This window comes from Canis aureus, chromosome 13, assembly GCF_053574225.1.
Source record: "Canis aureus isolate CA01 chromosome 13, VMU_Caureus_v.1.0, whole genome shotgun sequence".
Lineage (NCBI taxonomy): Eukaryota > Metazoa > Chordata > Mammalia > Carnivora > Canidae > Canis > Canis aureus.
The window spans coordinates 22,652,267-22,671,785 of NC_135623.1; the positions used below are offsets into that span (position 1 = coordinate 22,652,267).

The window sequence follows — 19,519 nt, forward strand, 5'->3', positions numbered from 1 at the left end:
CCATAGCCTGGCCTGCCTCTCAACCTAAAGCAAGTAGACCATGGGCAGTTGGTCCTCTCTGTAGAGTGAAGTTTGGATATGTTGGTCTCCACATCCTTCATGACACCAGGCTTTATGACCAACAGTACTGTGGTGAGGGGCCCAGCACAGTGCTGGGTGCACTGGAGACCGGGAGACTAACAGGGCTGTCTGGTGAAGGGAGTGCCCTGATGACAGGATGGTCCTGATAAGGAGGGTCTTAGTAAATGGGAGCTCTCTAGAGGAGCCTGGCAAAGGGGCACCCAGTGGGGGCTGGAGGTCTCTGATGGGGAGATGCCTAGCACAAAAGGAGCTCTGAAAGAAGGGATTTTCTGGTGGGGGTCTTGGTGGCAAGGGGACCCAGTGAGGGGGGACTCCCATGAAGTGACACAATGAGAGGAAGCCCCTAGTGGGAAGATTTGGCTGGAGGGTGGAGGTGGTGAGTACTGGGGGTCAGGGCCTCTGTTAACCATTCTTGCCTCCTGTCTTCCAGGCTTACAGCTTCGCCATGGGCTGCTGGCCCAAGAATGGACTTCTAGACATGAACAAGGGCCTCAGCCTGCAGCACATAGGCCGGCCCCACAGCGGCATTGGTCAGTCCCTCCACATATACCCCTGGCAGCTTGGTCAGCCCCCTGCCCGCATGCCCTCATCCCCTAGTGCACAGAGGGGTTCTGCGGCTCATTCTGTGCTCTAATGGGGTGCTTTCCATAGATGGGGGGAGTGGGGAAGGAGGGTGGAGTAGGGGAGAGTGGAACCAGACCATTGGAAAAAATCTCTCAAAACACTGTTTAGGAGGACAGTGGGGCCTGGGCTTTGGGTGGGTTGCAGGTGGCCTTGGATTCAGGCCAAGCTATCCCTGACCCTGCCTGCATCTCTGGTGGGTGATGTCCTCAGAGGGGTGGGCACATGTCTGTTTACCCACCCCCACGGAGCTAGAGGAGGCTGTTTAATATTGTTTCAAGTCTGTGGCTACTAAACTGGGCGATCAATGGGAGTTAAGGAGATGAATTATTTAAACCTCACCAGCTTTTAATTAGTCGGGGTCCTTCTGACCGATGGCTCCGTCCACAGGGTATTGACTCCCCTGCAGGAGCAGCAGCCTCCATTGAGCGGTGCCTCGGTTGGGAGGGGCCACTTGGGGTACCAGGTGGGGGTGCACCCTCAGAGGGATCCCTGCTTGGGAGGGGGCTGGAGTGGCTGTGGTTCTAGGCATTGGAGGCTCGGCTAACTTCCGATATATCAGTATTGGGGGGTGTGTGTGTGTCTGTGTAACAATATATCTGGGTTGATTTTCCTGAGGGCATTTGTCTGTTTATGGAAGCAACCATCAACTTGTGTGTGTATCCACCAGAAAGTGTGTCTTTTCATTTCTGTGTATCTCATTTTCTGTGCGTGAGCACACGTCATGCAAATGCTTTCAGGCTTGGTACTTGACAAGATAGGCTTTGTTCCAAGTGGGGAGGAGGGGGAGTATTCCTGGGAGGTGGTATGACATTATCATAACTTGTGTACCTTTGGGGAGCTGTGACAGCAGAGGGGACTGGCAAGATACACCAGAAGGACCCAGTCACCTCTCAGAGACTAGCCCTTCCTCCTTCCCGCAGACATCACTGGTGCCTAGTGGGTGCTGGGCATGCTAACTGGAGATTCTTGTCCTCAAGGAGGCCACATCCTAGGACGAGACGGATGAACTGGGTACTCGGGGTACTGAGGGCCATGATAGGAATGCCTAGGCTGCTCTGTGGGAGGGTTCCCCTGACCTCAGGTGCCAAGGTGACTTCTGCTTCTTTATTTACATCTCCCTGACTTCAGGGACGCTCTGTATCATTCTTATTGGGACACCTCAAGGCTCTCCTGGGGTCCAGGGGGAAAAGAGGAAGCAGTCAACATGCCTGAGGGAATTGGGGCTGCCCCACAACAACTGCTGTTCTCCAAAGGAGCTATTCCATACAACCTGGAGAAGACCCCAAACCTAGCAAGGTGATATGCTTGGGAGCTCAGCAGGGAGTTTCCTAGAGAAGAAGACTCTCGAGTCAGGAAATCCTTGAAAGATGAATAGGAGTTCGCTAGGTAGAAAAATGGGGGAAGGATTTTCTACTTAAGTGCAGCTGTGTGTACAAAAGCACAAGGGCACGTTAAAGACCACTTAGACCCCTACAAATAGTTTGCCGTGACTGGAATGGGGGGGGCATTTGGATCAGGGAACAGCTGGAAAAGAAATGGGGAAATAAGCGGGTCTTTAATGCCAGGTTAAAGGGTTGGCTTTTTGATGAGGTTCTTAGGAGACAAGAGGTTTGGGAGGGAGAGGACAGCGCTATCAGAGCTCTTTCTCAGAGCTGACGGGGCAGCGCACGTTGCACACTTCGATTCTTAGTAGATGCTCAGTAAGCACTGCGGGGTGGGCGGCTGGATAAACAAGTGAGTCAGTGAGTCAGTGACTGAGGGATGGGAAAGGGAGGGACCAGAGAATGAGAATTAGTGAGAAGACCTGCCCTGGCCCAGGCGGGGAGGGGCTGCAGCAGGACCCACGGGACTGGGTCGGCCTTGAGCTGGGTGCCCTGCGTCTGTGAATGTGTCCCAGGTGTGTTTGTGAGACGAAGAGGTTCCTTCTTGCCTGTTAGGACTCCTGAGATGTTCCTTCCCTTTCCAGGGAAGAAGGTTTTTCCATCTGGCTGGGCCACAAGAGGACAGTCCAAGGTGACAGGTGATAATGGAACCAAGAGGAAGTTCTGGCTCTACCACCCAGAGCCCTGTGACTTTAGACAAGGGACCCTGCCAGTGACTCTCAGGGCTGTTGGGGAGGTTCAGTGAAGCGCCTATGTAAAGTGCTTATGTAGTACCTGGCCCGGCACACAGTGGGTGCTCAAGTAGCCCCCTCCTCTATGGCCAGGCTCACACCATGGTCTCCCCAGGGCACTGGGGGTTCCTGGCCCTGGGTCTTTGTATCTTTGAATGCAGAGGGCTGTCCTGCCAGCTCCGAGCTGCCTCTGAGGTGTGGGTGAGGGTGTTTGGAGGGGAGGGAGGATGCAGGGCATTAATTGGGCTGGGAGAGGCGGGGAGGGGAGGCGTTGGTTTTGAGCAGTGAGGTTAATGGCCCTCGCGCCAAAGAGACAGCTTTAATGAGCTTCAGCTGGCGGTGCCCCGAGTTACTGTGCGTGCTAAAAGGGTCGCGCTGTAAGAGTTTGATGTAGACTGTTTCCCAGCCCTGGGGTCAAGGGTCAGCTCCTGTCACTGGCCACTCAGGCTGGTCCTCAGTGACATAGTGCTAATTAACTGCGTGAGGAGCTGCCAGCCTGAAGTGGGGAGTGGTATGCATATTGGTTGGGGGGGGGGTGGCATTGGTGATGCTGGGCAAGGGTTCTGCAGATCCCACAGCTTGGCCATCTCTGGAATCTGCTCAGCTCTCCCATGATGCCACAGTGGTGGGGCGGGGAGGGAGGCAGTGGTTCTGTGTGCAAATCACTGATGATCCTAGGCCCTAGAGGGATCTTCTGAGCCTCTTTGTAAGGTATGAGTGGCAGGGGGAGGTTTGTGGGGCCTACCTGGAGGGGACTGCCGCTGAGCACTGGGTGTGTGGCCCCTAAGAGAGCAAGGGGCAGGCATGCTGGAGGGTTGGGCAATGGCTCGGGGCCAGGGCCAGGAGGTAGGCTGTAGGAGGGGATGGGGCCCATTGGGATGGATGTGCACAGCTGAGCTGTCTGAGGGGGAGCCGTGGGAGCGTCCTGGCAGAGGAGTGACGTGGTCAGAATTGGGCTTTAGAGCAGTCTGAGAGTTTGCACAGGGAGGGTAACAAGGAGAAACTATAGAAGAGGAAGTTGACTAGGGTGCACAGAAGTGACGGTTAATTCAGAGCCAGCAGTAGCCTTGGGAACGGAAGCAGAGGACCAGGTCAGTGAGTGTCTACCTCACACCTGCTCTGTGTCAGGAGCTGTGCTGGGCATACCTATGAGGATAACGGACAGAGTGCCCTGCCCCCCAGAGCTCAGCTCCGATCGTCCACACAGGTACAGCTGGCCCTGGCAGCTGAGGGAGAGGTAGGCTCAGGAGTGGAGACAGTGGAGCTCCAGGTACAAAGGGCGGGGGGGGTGTCGGGGGCTGTCGGCATGGCCTCTGTCGAGAGAGGGACACTTCCTTCTGGGGTGCTGGATTTGGCCTTGTGAGCCTGGTTGAGCAGGGTGGCGTGGAGCGGGTTGTGGGCAAAGAGGACCCCGTGTCTGTGGGACTGCTGCCACCCATGCTGTCAGTGGGCTCTGTCTGCATCCTTGGTGTGGACCAAAGGCTTGGAGGCGGGTGCTCTGTGGTGCTTCTCGTGTTTCTGCAAAGGGTCAGCAAGTATTCAGGGGTACTTTTTATTAACAAATGTAATTTTCACACCAGTTTTATGGAAGGCAGGCATTATCATCCCCGTTTTAGAGACTAGGAAGCTGAGACTCAGTTAAGTGACTGGCCTGAGGTCACACAGCCAGTTGAATTGAAGAGCCAGGACTCAAACCCAGGCCCTTCTGAGTGCAGAGTCTGTGTCCTTACCACTGTGCTGAACTAGGAAGCACCTTTTTGGTGTCGGGCTTTGTGCTTCCAACAGAGACGATGAGGACGGACACAAGCTCACTTCCCTTGTTTCCCTCTGTTAATGTGAAACATACAGGCCTTGACCAAGCCTTGCCAAGGAAGAGAAAAAAGGAGGCATTGCCACCGCTTCACCCCTGCTGCAGTCGCCCTCCGAGCCAGAGCCCGGCAACTCTGACCTCCTTCTGACAGTTCTTACTCTGATTTCTTTGCTCTTCACCTTGTTGACCAGGAAAATCCTGCCCATTTTCCCAGGGCCACCTCTTCTGGGAATCTTGCCTGATTTCCTAGTGTGAATGTACAAAATACATCCTTGGGCCCCACTTACAGTCTTGGGGGTGTGATGTTCAGGCCCTACAGACTTGATCTAACACTAGGACCCAGGCCTTCTTCCCTTCTTCCTTTTTAGAAATCTGCACAGAAAATGTCAGTAAAATCTCACCTGTTGTTGGGACAGGAACGCTCCACAGACTGCTGATTTTCAGCTGGCCGGGAGAATAACGGGAACCTTCCCTGATGCCCAGCCGGGTGGTCCTGCCCTGGCTCCTTAGCCCCCCTGCTCAGGCCCTGAGGAGGGTCTCTCTGAGGCTCATGGTAGGAGGGATACCCAACACCCAAGTGGACTCTCAGGAGCTCGTTTCCCAGCATGGTTTGGCAAAAAGAGCTGGGCTGGCAGGTGGCAAGGTGGGGGCCTGGGCCCAGGGGGGCAGCACTGGCCTGTGGTCTCCCCTGAAGGAGTAGGGTGTCTATCAAGAGTCCAGTCAGAGCGCATTAGCTCTGTGACACAGATCTCATTAGCTCCCGTGAGAGGTGTCACTGCAGGAGAATCGTCGGCTCAGGGAGATGCTTGTACCAAAAGGAAGAAAGGACAGTGACAGCCTTTTCTCTGCCGCCTCTGTTGCCACGCTCCCTGGGCCGCCCGCCTTCCTCCTCGTGGGGGGGTGGGGGTGCTGGCTAATGAGCTCGTCTGCAGTACAGCTTTGCCTTCCCCTCCTTGAAGTTCCCCAGGTCCCTCTGAAGACCTCAGGCCCGGGATTAGCACACACCAAACGCCAGCCCCCCTCTTGCCCAGCAGGGAGTGCCTTCTGATCACCCTGCTCCGATACCTTCAGCGAGAGAAAGGAGGTGGGGCCAAGGCAGAGCCACCGTGGCTGCCAGGGAGGGAGGGGGCTTCCACCCTTGGAAGGCTCAGGCCTCCTGCTTCCCTTGACAGAGTGACCACATCCATTTCTCTGCAGTGGGTTCTTTCTTTCCAGAGTTGCAATCTTATCCTCTCTTCCCCTTTTCCCATGACAGCTTTCCAGGTGGTGCCCCATCCCGATGGGGAACCCTTCTCCCGAGGCACAGAAGAATGTGGGGACGGCGGTTGAGGGTTCAGTGGGCAAAGCATTCAGATCTAATCTGAGCTAAGGCTTTCTGGCTATAAGCCAGGGGGGCTTCAGAATCAGCTAGAAACCAGTCTGGGCTTTGGAACACCTGAGGGTGGTGAAGTATTGATAAAGGCCCCTGTGGACCTAGTAGCCCTCTCCCTGGCTGTCCCAGAGAGAGAGGCGCTGCTCGGGCCACCCCCCACCCCCCTACCCACACTTCGGGCATCCTCAAGTTGGGTTCAAGAGGGGCAGAGACAGTTGGAGTATGTGCTTCCCCGGCACTACTGCCACCCCCTACTCCTGTCTAGTTCTTCTGGTGTGGCCCAGAGAAAGTGAGCAGCTGGGGAGAGGATGGTCATGAGAATGGATAACTCTCCAGGCATCCACAGGGGCTCCATGGGCATGGGCCTGCCTGGAGGCAGTATTCACCTAGAGGGGTACTCACTCCCTCCTCTCTGAGCTGGCACCCTTGGAGTCCTGGGGGACATCTGAGGAATCGGTCCTTGCCTAGACACCAGGTTCTAGTCTTCAGTAGAAACCACAGATGGAAAATGGATAGACAGATGGACGAGTGGATTGCTGGATGGATGGGGGAAGGTTCTGGTATGTTTATGTATGTGTTCTGTGTGTGTGATGCAGTGGGAAGTACAATCTTTGTTTCCCTACCTTCCTAGCCCCGGGCCCGGCCTGGCCTCCCCTTGTCTCTCTCTGTATCTCCTGTCAAACCATCGCAGACGTAAATGACAAAGAAATCAGAAAGACAGATCAATGCCGGCCAAATTAGCACTTGCAGATAGACTGTGCGGGGATGTCAGCGCCCTGACCCCTGGTGATCTTGCAGCCTCCACCGCTGATATTATGCAAATTGCATCCATCTGGCAGGACCTGCGTGCTGGCTGTTCCTACTCAGAGGAGTAATGGGCTGGGGGTGGGCGGGAGTGTTGGAGCAAGAGTCGGTGGAACGGGTGTGTGCGTGTGTGTGCATGTGTGAGCATGTGCTTGAGTGTGTGTGAAGGCGTGTGGTGCCCACCGAGCACTCTGGGCGGTGATGGAGTGATTGACAGGGCAGATAAGGGGCTGCATTGGATTCCTTTGGGCTGGGGGATTAGGAGCAGCCACAGATGGGAGATAACTGGACTTCATTTCAGTTTATTTTCCTCCTTATCCTCGCTCCCCACCTTCACTCCCCGAAAAACACAATCTCTGTAGTTTGCGTTTTCATCAATATTTGCAAGTCATTACCACTGGTTTAAGGTGAGAGACAATGTCAGGGCCCAGAGCAGGCCAACCCTCCCCTGATTGTATCCAGGTTTGGTACCCTGAAAATGAGCTCCATGAGTAGCGAGACAGCCTTCACTCTCGCCGTGTTCCCAGCATCGCTCCTCTCAGGCCCTCAGTACTCCTGGGATGCGCCACGCCTCGTGGCCAGCCCCAGACCTACCTCCCCAGCTGACCTGGCAGTCCCTAAGCTGGGCCCTGCCCTTGCCACCTGAAGCTGCCGTGTGACATCCCTGCCCCCAGGCTGAGGCTGCAGCATAGGTGCTTCCGCCCCTGGTATGAGCTGTGCCTCTGGGAACTGCTGTCCTCTTCTGCAGGGCTCTGGACCTTTCCCCACAGCTCCTCCTGCCCTGGACACTGCTGACCAGGGTCCAGATCCCACCTGGGCAAAGTGGGGCTGTGGCCTGTGGAGGGGGCAGCTTGGTCTGGATTGCATCCCTCCACATTTGCGGAGTGCCAGATGTAGTACAGAAGAGTTCACATCTGTCCTCTCATTGAGTTCCCAAACCCTGTAAGATAGGGGCTGTCCCCACTAGTGGGTGTGCGAAAACTGGAGCTCGAGAAGGTTACTGTTCACCCAAGGCTGCAGAGCCAGGATGTGGGAGCACCAGGATGTAAATGCATGTCTCTCTAAGGTCAGAGTTTGTAACCACCAAGTTGGGCTTCACTGCGGCGGTGGCAGCCCTGGGCGCCCTACGCATTAGTGTGCCTGAGCCCGCGGAGGGAACCACCCTGGTACGCCGGGCAGCCCCGTTCCTTCGGCTCCCAGCCTCTGAACACAGACCGTGACCCAGACCAGACCCCTTGCCAGGCTGAGCCAGACCAAAAGGGACGGGATTCAAACACATCCCGCTGTCAGGAGCAGTGTGTCTGAGACAGTCGGGCTGTAGCAAGAAGGACGCACAGAGGACAGAACGCACCCAGCGGCTGAGCCAGCCCAGGGATCTGTCCCCACATGTGGCATCCAGGCCCCTGCAGCTCAAGGAGAGGGGCTGAGCAGCTCAGTCCAGGCAGCTGTGGGGGCACAGGGTTTCGCTGTCCCAGGGGCCCCTCCAAAACTGGGTCCCCACCGTACCCTCCTACCAGGCAGGGTTGGGAGCTGAGAGTGCTGGGGACATGTCCGGGGACACGTGTGCAAGGGGAGCTTGTCCTAATGAGGAGAACATGGCTGCTAGTTAGGCGAGGGGCGGGCGGGGAGCCGCAGAGCTGATTGAAGGCAGGGGCAGGGGTCAGACAATTAGGCCCAGATCCGGCCGTTTGATGTGAGTTCTGAGGCCTCAAAGCCTCCCTTCAGCCCGCTCCCTCCACTCCCTCCACTCCCTCCTCTCCCTCCTCTTTCCTTTCTTCTTCTGCCCAAAGGCAGGAAGGATGGAAACGCTTACTCTCACTGTTACTATTATTAAACTCTGCGGCAGGCCAGCCAGACCCCAGGACTCCTGCCCACAGGGGGCACCCCAGGCCCCCAGGAGGCTTCTTGGGCCCCAGGGGGCATCTGGCCAGAGGCTAGGACCAACCTGAGGGCAGGGATGAGCTGAGCCCCTGGAACAGGGTAACCTTGCTCCCTTTCTTGCTTCTGAGGCCGAAATGAATAGGGCTGCCCAGTGGAGGTTTGGGCCCAGGGCTGCTTTGACCATCACCTCCTATAGCCACCTAGTTCTTTTCTGTTCTGTCTGGGGTTTGAGGGTGAGGGTAGGTTCATTCACACGCTTACCCCATCACACAAACAGTTGTCTGCAGCAATCACGCCAAAACCCTGCCCTGCAAGGGGAAGCTACATAAAGCCACACAGCCCTACGGTACTGTCACACCAAAGTAGAGTGTGTGTCGTCCCCCCCACCCCAATGTCCTAGTCACACATAGCATCACAGGGTCCCTTACTTTATCACACCCACTAAGGCTCCGCCTCCTGCAGCAGGGCCCTGGGAGCTCAGCCCCTCCCCAGAGTGTCTGGGAACAGCAGTCGGATCTTGTGGCCAGGGTGGGTGGGTGCTGAGACCTTCCAGTCCCCCATCCCAGGATATCAGCCTAGAGAGCGGGTACTGACCAGAGAGTGGGAGGAAGCCAGACTGGGGGGGCAGTGGGGAGAGGGAGGGTGGGAGCAGAGATAAATGTTAGCTCATTTCTTCCGTAATTAGTTACTCCCTCATCCCCGCGTTGTAATTGTGAACAAGCTGTAATGTTTAATTAGTCTGTAAATGAAACCCCAATTTCATAATGGCCTGGCTGACAGGGCTAAGTGAGCAGGGGAGGAGGCAGCGGGGAGGTAATAGGGAGGGCCTGTGATGGGGGGCGTGAGGGGAGCACCAGGGGGCGGTGGCTTGTGGAATCACCTCCCCTTTGGCCCCAGCCGGGGCTCTGTGCCTAGGCCTAGTACTTGCACTCCCCCCTCTAATGTCCTCTCCACCAACCCTCCTTACCAGAGAAAGGAGGCGGGAGGGAAGGCTGCTGGCACCCTTCTGCCCCGCTCCCTGCCTGCTCTCCAGTTCTCAGGGTGGGATACCACAATCCCAGCCCAACGTACATGCTTCTGGTTAGAGAAACTGGCTCTGAGGGCATAGGCCTTGTGACTCCAGCAAGGATGATGCTTCCTCCCTAGCTCCAACTTTCCTCCTTCTCAAATCATCCTCCTGGGAGGCCTTTGCTCAGGCCTCGGGATCTGGTCCTCCACCTAAAGGAGCCGGTGATTGGCACAGGATAGGCCCTTCCCCCTCCAGCCCCTCTGTGAGGCAGGATCCAGCATCTGTGCCAGGCCGACCCCCCAGACCTGACCTTGCTCTCCGTGGGTATCACCGCAGACTGTGATAAACTGGAGCTGCCGCAGGGGGGAGCCCCCGGCCCCACCACTCTCTCATCGGTCTCCCTGTCTCCCCCACAACATCCTCACCGCCTGCACACGCCCCCACCCCGCCTGCTGCAGCCATAAATCTCAATTTACGAGGGCGGCTCTGGTGGGGGAGGGAGGCAGCGCCGCTAATGACGGCTCCTCAGCCGGATTTTTCATGTTGCACAGTCATAAATTTTTAAGAACAGCATGGGCAGCACGTTAGCGAGTTATCGAGGCTGCCTCCGTGCTGGCTGCCTAGCTCCAAGAGCAGAGAAGAAGGCAAGGCAGAGGTGGCACTTGGGGCAGGGGTGGGGCCCAGCAGCCAGACTAGCCTGAAGGCCAGGGGACCGCTGGGCCAGGCAGCCAGGCCAGTGTGAGCTCTTGCGCAGGGCCGGGCAGCACTGCCACGGCAGCTGGGAGCCAGGGACGGGCACACGGTGTGGACAGGCACGTGGGCACACAGACCATGGCGTTGGGAGGTGCTGATGGATGCCTCTGCACCAGGACTTGACACCATGATGTACAGGGAGCCTGGAGACATATGGATTTTCAAAGTGGCCACTTTGAATAGAATTACAAACCCTGACATATGCACAGTGAGGCCTCCGCCCTGGCGGAGCTACATTTGGTTCATAAACGAGGGGGGGTCCTTCTGGGATCGTTCTTGAGAGCTCGGGTCCCTGGAGCTACCGAGGGAGATCCCTGGGGAAATAGGCACAGAGGGGGACAGACCTATGGATATGCTGAAGCCAGGAGCCTGGAAACGGGAAGACCTCGTTCTAGTCAAGGCTCATCACTCCCAGGTTGTGTGGTCCTGGGTAAGTCACTCACCACTCTGGGCCTCTGTCTCTTCTTCTTTAAAATGGGGCTGATGGTGACTTCTACCTCCCAGGCTTATGGTGAGGAGGAAGGAGGTAATGTGCCTGAAAATACTGTAAACCTCCCACTGAGTACCAGTTGGCTCATTGGTCTATTTTCCATCTCTGTAGAAGTTTTTGAGAAGAGTGTCTGTGGAAAAGATATTTGTGGAGGATAGAGGGGCATTTGCTTTTGTTCAGTCTTTCAGAAGATGCTTGCTGAGGCCCCTGGGTGCCCAGTGCAGTGCAGTGCTGGATTTCAGAGCTGAGGGAGGTTCCTTCCTGGGAGGTGACGTGAGCACTCTTGGCTGGGAGCAGCTCTGTTCCCAGCCCTGTGCCTGGTCCCCACGTAGAGTCAATGGGCCAGAACCAGCCCTGTCCTGCCATGGGCACACCTGAGCTTCAGGGCACTGAGGGGCCCACACAGGCCTTCTCATAACCCCCAGGCTGAATGCACATCTGAGTTTCCTAATCTGTGCAATTGAGGGTTAATGATCTTGACAATCTCTCAGGAGCCACAAGCAAAAGGTCAAGAAATCGGGATGTTGCTCAAGTCAGCAGAGGACATATGACAGGATGAGTCCGTGGTAATCCATCAGGAACAAGTGCCAGTCATTTAGGGAGAAGAGCACCCCTGAGCTGGGCCCTGCCCCCCACCCCTTCTCAAGCCACTCTCCTCACGCCCTGTGTACTCCAGCACAAGGCCCTCCCCTATTTTCCGGAAACTGCCATTCCTTCTCTTACCTCAAGGCTTTCCCATGTGCCTTTATGGCCCTTGGAAGCCCCCCATTCCCATCCCTTGCCCTGATGACTTCCTGCTCATCCTTCAGAGCACAGCTCAAAGTTTGCTTCCCCAGGGATGCCTCCCCTGACTCCTAGAGTTGGTTAGGTCCTCGCCTGTGCACACCCTCCTAACACCCAGCACTTCCCTGCACAGCATTTCCTCACAATCCTAATTAAGAAATAGTCGTCTAACACCTGTCTCCCCAACTGGATTGTAAGTTCCCTGAGGGCAGGAACTTATGTCTGTTTGTTCAGCTTGTATCCCCAAAGGGTAACCTTATGTCTGACTCATGTAGGCAGATAGTAAATAAAATGTGTTGCTTTGAATCAAGTTGGGCTGAAGTGGCCCTGGCCCACCCCTGGGTGCCAGGGCAGGGGGAGGCAGCTAGGGCAGTGCCTGGAGCTGAGGTGCTTCCCATTAGTCCTCATGATTAATTCACAGCCACACTGTGATGGAGTGGGCTTGTCCCCAGTCAGCGCCTCCGCTGGGGCCCACCTGTTAGCGACAAACAAACAAAGGGGATAAATAATGCATTGGGAGCTGAGCCAGGCAAGGCGGCGGTATTGAAATTAATAGGGATTAGCTGAGCAGCTTGAGGATGAAATATTTACCAGGTGGGACTGGGCTTCGGGAGGGCAGCTCCCCTCGCAGAGTCCCCAGGCAGAGCCAGCCCCTTCTCCAGGGCATCACTGCTAGCACTGGGGAGCCCCAACACCGCTGCTGCTGCCACCCCAGATGCCTCGGTTTGCTGGCCAGACTGGTGGCCAGACTGCTGAGAGCTCAGGTCCCAGCCAGTGTCTTGGCCCAGCAGGTCTTGGGGGAAATCAAGAGAGTAGGAAGGAATGGAGGTGGGGAAAGGGGTGAAGCCTGCAGCACTTTGGAAGCTGGAGACAAGGACCTTGACTAATTTTCAGGGCCTGGACATGTCTAGGCTTCGGGCAACGGATGTCAGGGCCGTGATCTTGTCTTGCATCCTTCCCTCTTTCTTTTCTTCCAGTTCTTCTTTCTTCCACTTAATACGTGTTTACTGAGAGCTCTGCACAGGTAACATTAGTGCCTCAGGTTTGTGGTCTAGCAGGAGGTGACAGGCCATCACAGTGGAGGAACATTGGGTGCTGTGAAACACGTAGAAGGATCGCTAACACAGACCTGAGGGCCCAGGTAAGGCACTTGAGGAAATGATAGCGAGGGGCGGGACTTTCCAGTGGAAGGACAGGCATGTGAAAAAGCTGAGAAGCAAAAGAACCTGAACTTGGGTCCAGCAAGAGAGTGAGGAAAATGAGGCTGTGGGCGGGGGGAGGAAGAGGGGGCACACCTGGGAAGATTCCCCAGAACTTTATAAAGAAGTGTGGACACTATCCTGAGAGCAGTGAGGCGCTATTGGACTGGTGGTAGTTTTAATTATTAACTCTTAGAATTTTTACTTTGAATCAATTTTACATTGCAGAGAAGGTTCTATATACATCTCTTCCCCAGCTTTCTCTCGTGTTAGCATCTGACATAATCACGGTATGGTTATCAGCACCAGGAAATGAACGTGGCTACTATACTGTCAGCTGAACTGGAGGTCTTATTTGGATTTCACCAGTGTTTCCAATGCTGTCCTTTTTCTGTTCCAGGATCATTGCAGGGTTTTAAGACAGGGAGTGAAATGACCAGATTTGTGGCTTAGAAGGACACCTTGGAGGAGATTGGCGGGGGCACTGCTGTCTCCTGGGTGAGAGGTGGTGGCGCCCTGGACCAGGGCGGTGGTAGTGGGAATATAGGTTTAGAAATCCCTGGGACATCTATGGTAGATATAGCTCAGGGCTGCGTAAGTATGCCCAAGGAGAGAAGAGAGAGAAGGGGGGCCAGTGGCAGCTCTGAGCAACACCCATTTTGTAGGGACGGTCACATGAAAGATGCGTGCAAAGAAGCTGGAAGAGTTGGATAGGGAGGGAAGGTGCTGTCACTGAACCAGGGGAGAAGGGCGTCAGGGCAGGAGTTAGTCCACTAGGGCCGTCTTAGCCACTGGACTTCAGCCCCGTGAGGTCAGAGGGGTCATTAGAAAAAGCGGTTCAGCGGGACGCAGGTGGGGCAATCAGAATGCAGTGTGGGGAATGAGGGAATGAGGCCTTGAGCGTTAACGGGGAAGTTTGGCTACGAACAGGAGGAGAGGTTGGGTACCAGGCTCGTAGAAGAGCTAAGAGGAGGTTGTTTTTAGAGATGGGAGAGATCTGATAGGTTTACATGCTTCTGTGAAAGAAGTAGTGCAGAAAAACAGTTGAGACCCTATCAGAAAGGAGGTTGCTCATCACGTAAGTCCCCTGAAAAGGAAGTGGGGTGGAGAACCCAGGTGGTGTGAGGGTGGGCTTTAGAAGTGCCATCAGAATGTGCCCCCTCTCCTCTCTCCGTGACAGGTGAGAGGAAAGTGCCTCCTGTGTGTCCTGTGAAATAGGAGGCAAAACTGTGGGAGAAGGTTCGGGGGTAGGGGACTTGGGAATAGTGGACAGTAGAGAAAGTTCGGCGATGCCACAGGGAGGAAGGGCGAGAGCATGCACACTGCTCGCAGGACATCAGCTGGGCGGTTTTAGACACCCATTTGAGGTTGAGGACTCTGATTCTAGGAACGGCGCGAGTCTGTGTGGTTGTGATGCTCTCTAGTCCCACTCCGTCTAGGTGCAGGCACAGAGGAAGGCAGTGTGGGTTTTTCCAGGCAGGGATGATGGAAGGAAAAGGGAGCAAGACAGTTGAGAATATTGGCAAGAAAGGACTGAGGCGATGAACCATGGAATCCAGGTTCCTGTTGGCGGTGTGCCGGCTATGTGGCGAGGACGGAATGCGTGGTACATACCCAGTACCCTTTGTCTTCCTTCCCCACTAAATGGAGCCCTTGGATACCCAGGGGCAGCGGTGTGTACCCAGTTAAAACACCGTAGTTGTTGTTGCAGTTTTAAGTTCCTCATACAGCTAGATATGGTTACGTCCCTGAGTTCTGGCCAGTGAGATAAAAGGGAAAAGGTGGTGTGAGACCTCTGGGAATGATACTTAAAAGGAAATGACTTGCCCGGGAGGAAGTACATTATTCTTGGTGTTTCCTCCTTCCCCTTTCCTAAAATGTGGATGTGATCCTTGGAGCTCCCGTAGCCATTTTCGACCCGAGGTAACCTGGACGTTGGAAGCGACATGCTGAGAGGGGCAGAAAGGAGAAGTCTGAGCCCCTGATGACTTTGTGAAGCTGTGGGACTTTCAGGCAACTCAGATCGCAAGCCAGAGACATAAAAATTTTTTCTTCGTTCAGTTGTGTTTTCTTCCCTGTTTTCATGTAGGTTCCCATCAAAACTTGACTCTTTTAGCCTTTTTAGTGGCCTGTGTCTTGAGATAGAGCAGGAAACAATTTGGTCAAATGTTTCAAGAGAGCATAACAAGAGTTACCAACTTCCTGGCTTGAAATAACAGCGCCCTCATTGCCCTTTGCCCTCCCGCCTCCCTTCAGCCAAGTTTATGTTATAGGGCCCATTTGTTATGTCATTCTCTTTCCTGTCTTTACAGTCTGTATCAGTTAATATGCTTCTGGCTACAAGAAAAAAGAAAACCCAGTGTGAGATATCTTAAATAATGGGATTTATTGCCTCACAAAAGTTTGGAGATAAGGTGATCCTAGGGTTAGTTAATTCACCACCTCAGCAATGTCATAAAGGACTTAGGCTTTTCCCATTTTTCTGTCCTTTTATCTTCAGCATGTTCCTTATAGGCTGACTACCCTAATGGTCGGACAGTGGCTTCTGCAGTCCCAGACATGATGTGTAGACATGAGAACATGAGGCAGAATGTAAAAGACTGTCTCCTCCTTGTGTTTCTCTTCATAAGAGTGAAGAAGTTTTCCTTGAAGGGCTTTCAGCAAACGTAGCCTCCCATCTCCGTTACCAGAATGCAATGAGCAGCCAGGGGGACAGGATGATGGTGGGAGGCTCAGACCCAGAGGCCTCATCCGTCACGCGAGGGAGGAGGGGCCCTGGCAGGTGGGCAGCAAGGGAATGACTGTTGGGTGAGCGACCAGAAGTAGGGGAGAAAGTGGAGGGAGGCGGCGGCTGGGGTACCTGGGGAGAGTAGAGGTGGTAACGTTGCAAGGTTCCAGCGAGATGAAAGCAAAGTGTATTATTGTCAGTAACTAGGGAGATTTGGATTTAATATTTCAAAGGAAGAGCAGTGGAGGATGTTAAAAAGGTAGAAGGTGTAACTGTGGGAATGAGTGGAAATAGGATAGAGTAGAAACAGCCGTCAGTGCTGAGGTCAAAGAACCAGGAGCTGGCAGCGAGTTTCTCAAAGGACAGGTTGTAGAGGCGGTGACAGCAGGTCTCTTGGGAAGCAGGTGGCCAGGGTCTGGATTGCTAGGCTTCAGATAGGCTGCTGGCACATCGGTCTGGGGCCAGGCCACAGGGGCCTGGGTGGTACTGGCAAGTGGCCCAACCTATCTGTCTCCCAGGGTTCGCATTTTTGGAAAAAAATCCACCCTGGTTGGTCAGGCCATTCTGGAAAGGGGTAGGGCCCTGTCACCTTCCTGCTGGAGCCACTCAGGGACCCTCAGAAGATCGTCTCATGGGAGACCCCCAGGGACCGGGTAAGGTGGAAGCTTGGCTGGGCAGGTGGCTACCAGGTGTGGCAGATGTGCTCAGCTGTTCTCAGTGGCTGCGTCTTGTCCCCAGCCCAGCCAAGTCCCCTCACTCAGCCTTAGTTGTCTGGCTACCTCTGGCACTTCCAGCCGTAGCATCCCAGAGTCAGGAGGAGGGCAAGGCTTCGCGGCCCCTCTACCTGGATGGGGCCTTGGCTGAGGAGGAGTGGGGGAGGCTGGCACCCATTGTAATGGCCAGAGCAGCCGCCCTGTTACTACGGCGTATTTCACTTTTAATTCTGACATATAATGTAATGATCTTTTTTAAGGCCCGATGATATTATCTGCCTGACTAGATTATTGAGTCTTCATCATCTCCAGATAAATTTATGGCCAGGACGAGGCTCAGGATTTATCATCAGTCAATAGAGCTCGATACTCTAACAAGGCGTGTAATAAGATATACATATTTAATGATCCAAGGGGAGGAGCGCTAATGGGAGCCCAGAGTGAGTGGTCCACGGGGCCGGGGCTCTGGCCCAGGGCTGCCATAGCTGTAGGGGCATGCATGTGCTCTTTGCCCTGTGGTCTCCACCTCTGGCCTTTCTCACGACCACCCCAGTGTCATCCTTGTGAAGATCCAGAGGGAGAGGTGGACAGGGAAAGGAAGAGAGGAGGCAGGAGAAAAAGTGCTGGAGCTGGGGCCTAGGCCTCTTCGGTCCAAGGGGTGTAGTGACACCCCACCAGGGAAGTCCTCTCCCTGCTTCTGGGCCTGGGGTTGGGAGTAGGGGGCAGCGGTGTCCTGAGACCTGTACACCCAGGCCCCTGAGCATTAGGGCAGGCCCACAAGGGGAGGGAGTGCCGGGGCTGCGTGCCCAGGCCGCGCTGATGGTGACGGATGGTTTTTCATTACAGCCTCTCAGGTCCTGCCCGCGCCCTGTGTGGAAATTCTATTTATTCCCTAATTTGTAAAAATTCCCTCTTTATCTGATCCCAATCAGGGCGGGGTAATTGGCTCTCTGGGGCAGCGGCTGGGGTCCTTGATGAAGAGCTATGTGGATGTACCCAGCCTGGCCCCCACCCAGCCCGCCACCAGGGCCCACAATTAATAATGATTTGCAAATGGCAGACAAGCAATAACACAGAAAGATGTGGCGTCCGCGCTGCCTCTTCATTTCCTCCCCTCACAGATATAAATGGCCACAGAACAAAAACCCAGCACTATAAATTCTGGAATTAGTTATTCACTGGGATAAATGGGACCTGGAGCCTCCAGCCCCTCTCCCACCACCCTTCTTGCCTGCTTTCCTGATCCAGGTCTGTCCCCAGGTGTGTTCCTGGGCCTGACCCTTGGCTGCTCTGTATCTCTGGCTCCGGGCTCAGTTCCCCAGGTCCCTCCTAGACCCTTCCTCACCCACCATAACTAGCCCTTCCTGTGTGGCCCAGAGGTGGGAGTGGATCGCTGGCTTCTGTCCCTGCTCTGCGCTACGGTTTGAATGGAGGTCACAGGTCCTACCCAGCCTGGGAATCTGGATCAGGGTTGGTCTTGGGTGTCTGCTTTGGCATGTGAGACCGATCTGGTCATTCGCCTGGCCAAGTCTGAGTTGGGCTTCTGGTGGCCAAGTGTGATGTAAGTGACATAAGGGCTTTGACGCCTGCTTACTGGCCAGGCTGTTGTGGGATGTTGGCACAGGCGTTTCCGGGCACAGTGCCCTCTCGGCCAGGCACATCCTCTCCCCGCCCCCCAAGTGGCTGTGAGCTGGCGGGTAATGGGCGTGTAATGGCCTCATTTCCATGCCCGGCCTCCAGGAGCGGCGGTAAGTGTTTGATTGCCTTAATTTCCAAACACATCATTATCCCAGCTTTACCAGCGCTTAATAAACACTTTATGAGGATTTTTTTAAAAACATCTTCGGTCCGCATACTTCTCTGAAGTGATAAACTCTAATTAAGTCTAATATTTAAAAATATGGTAATGGTGAGTTGTTTGAATAAGTGGACTGCATTTCTGTAATTTCATTATTACGTAAAACACGCTAATTATTTGGAGCGCGCTTATTACGGAGAGAGAAATCGCCTGCTAATCAAGATGAAATTGCCTTTTCCCCTTATTGTGGAACCACCGTCATCCTTCACCATCAGCCCTGTGGCACCTCCAGGCACCTCGGTGGGGCGGAGGGGAGGGGCTGGAAGAAGGGGTCACTTTGGAGTAGAGGCTGTCAGGGCCCTGTCTCGGGGGGGGAGCAGAAGGAGCTGTGGGAGCCGTGTCTGGGGAGAGGGGTCTATATCTGGGAGTGGTGTCAGGTGGGCCAGGGTAGCCCTGTCTGGGCACCCAAGGGGACTGCGTGAGTCATGTCTGGGACGAGGCACAGGGGCTTGTGGGATACCAAGGTGTTACTGCTGGAATAACATTATTATTGGATGTTATTGGAATAGCAACCACAATAATAATCACTAACCCAGCCACTGTTTTAAGCACTTCACAAATAAAAACTCATTTCATCTTTTCAACAACCCTTTGAGGGAAGTAGTTGCTATAATTATCATTATTGTTCCCATTTTAGAAAAGAAGAAACCGAGACACAGAGAGGTGAAATAAAAGCGCGGTAACTTGCTCAAGTTCACAGTTACGAAGTGATGGAGTTTGGATTCGAACCCAGAATCTCAGGATATCCAAGGCCCCCTGCTGGTTCAGTCCTAAATTCACTGCTTTGGCGCCTGTCTTCCTTCTGAGCTGCCATTTGCGGCTGTACCTTTGAATTGTATCCAGCTGTAGCTTGAGGTGCTGGCCCCCAGCAAAGAGTTATCTGGTTAGCAAATAAAAATGTAGGACTCCAATTAAACCAATTAAATCTGAACTTCAGCCACACAACAGATAACTTTTTAGTATAAGTATGTCCCTTCTGGGGCTGGGGACTTATTCCTCTGGCAGGCCCAGCATTGACCCACTGGCCCCTTGCTGTCAGGCATGATGCTGCCACGATGTCCAGACAGACAGATAGATGTAATAACAGAATGAGGTTCTAGAATGTCAGCACGCTGGGGTTCCTGCACCCTAGCCCATCCTTGCTGGCCCCTCCTCCGTGGGCTCTGGCCCTGTTCCTCACCAGCTCCTGGAGATCACTGAGAGAGGGTGCTTCCCAGGTTGGGCTTCTTGGAGAGGAGGCCTCAGGTGTGTCTGAATCTTCTTTTAGGCCACACCCCCTTGCAGGCCCAGAAAGTCAGCAG

General features: G+C 54.5%; 1 protein-coding gene across 15 annotated transcripts in view; it reads left to right on the top strand.

The window, feature by feature from the left end:
* ERI3 (ERI1 exoribonuclease family member 3) overlaps positions 1-19,519 on the top strand; it is a 127,659-nt gene that overhangs the window by 101,622 nt on the left and 6,518 nt on the right. For 12 of the 15 annotated variants that reach the window (XR_013350444.1, XR_013350442.1, XM_077845299.1 and 9 more), the window contains one exon: positions 512-611. The exons of 1 other annotated variant lie outside the window; for it this stretch is intronic. Coding sequence is in view for 10 of the 14 variants with exons in the window: in XM_077845299.1 (XP_077701425.1) it covers positions 512-611 (100 nt within the window). In the remaining 4 variants the exon portion in view is untranslated. Of the gene's footprint in view, positions 1-511; positions 612-18,855; positions 19,464-19,519 lie in introns of those variants that run through there. 2 more of the 15 variants (XR_013350443.1, XR_013350441.1) reach the window with 1 other exon arrangement.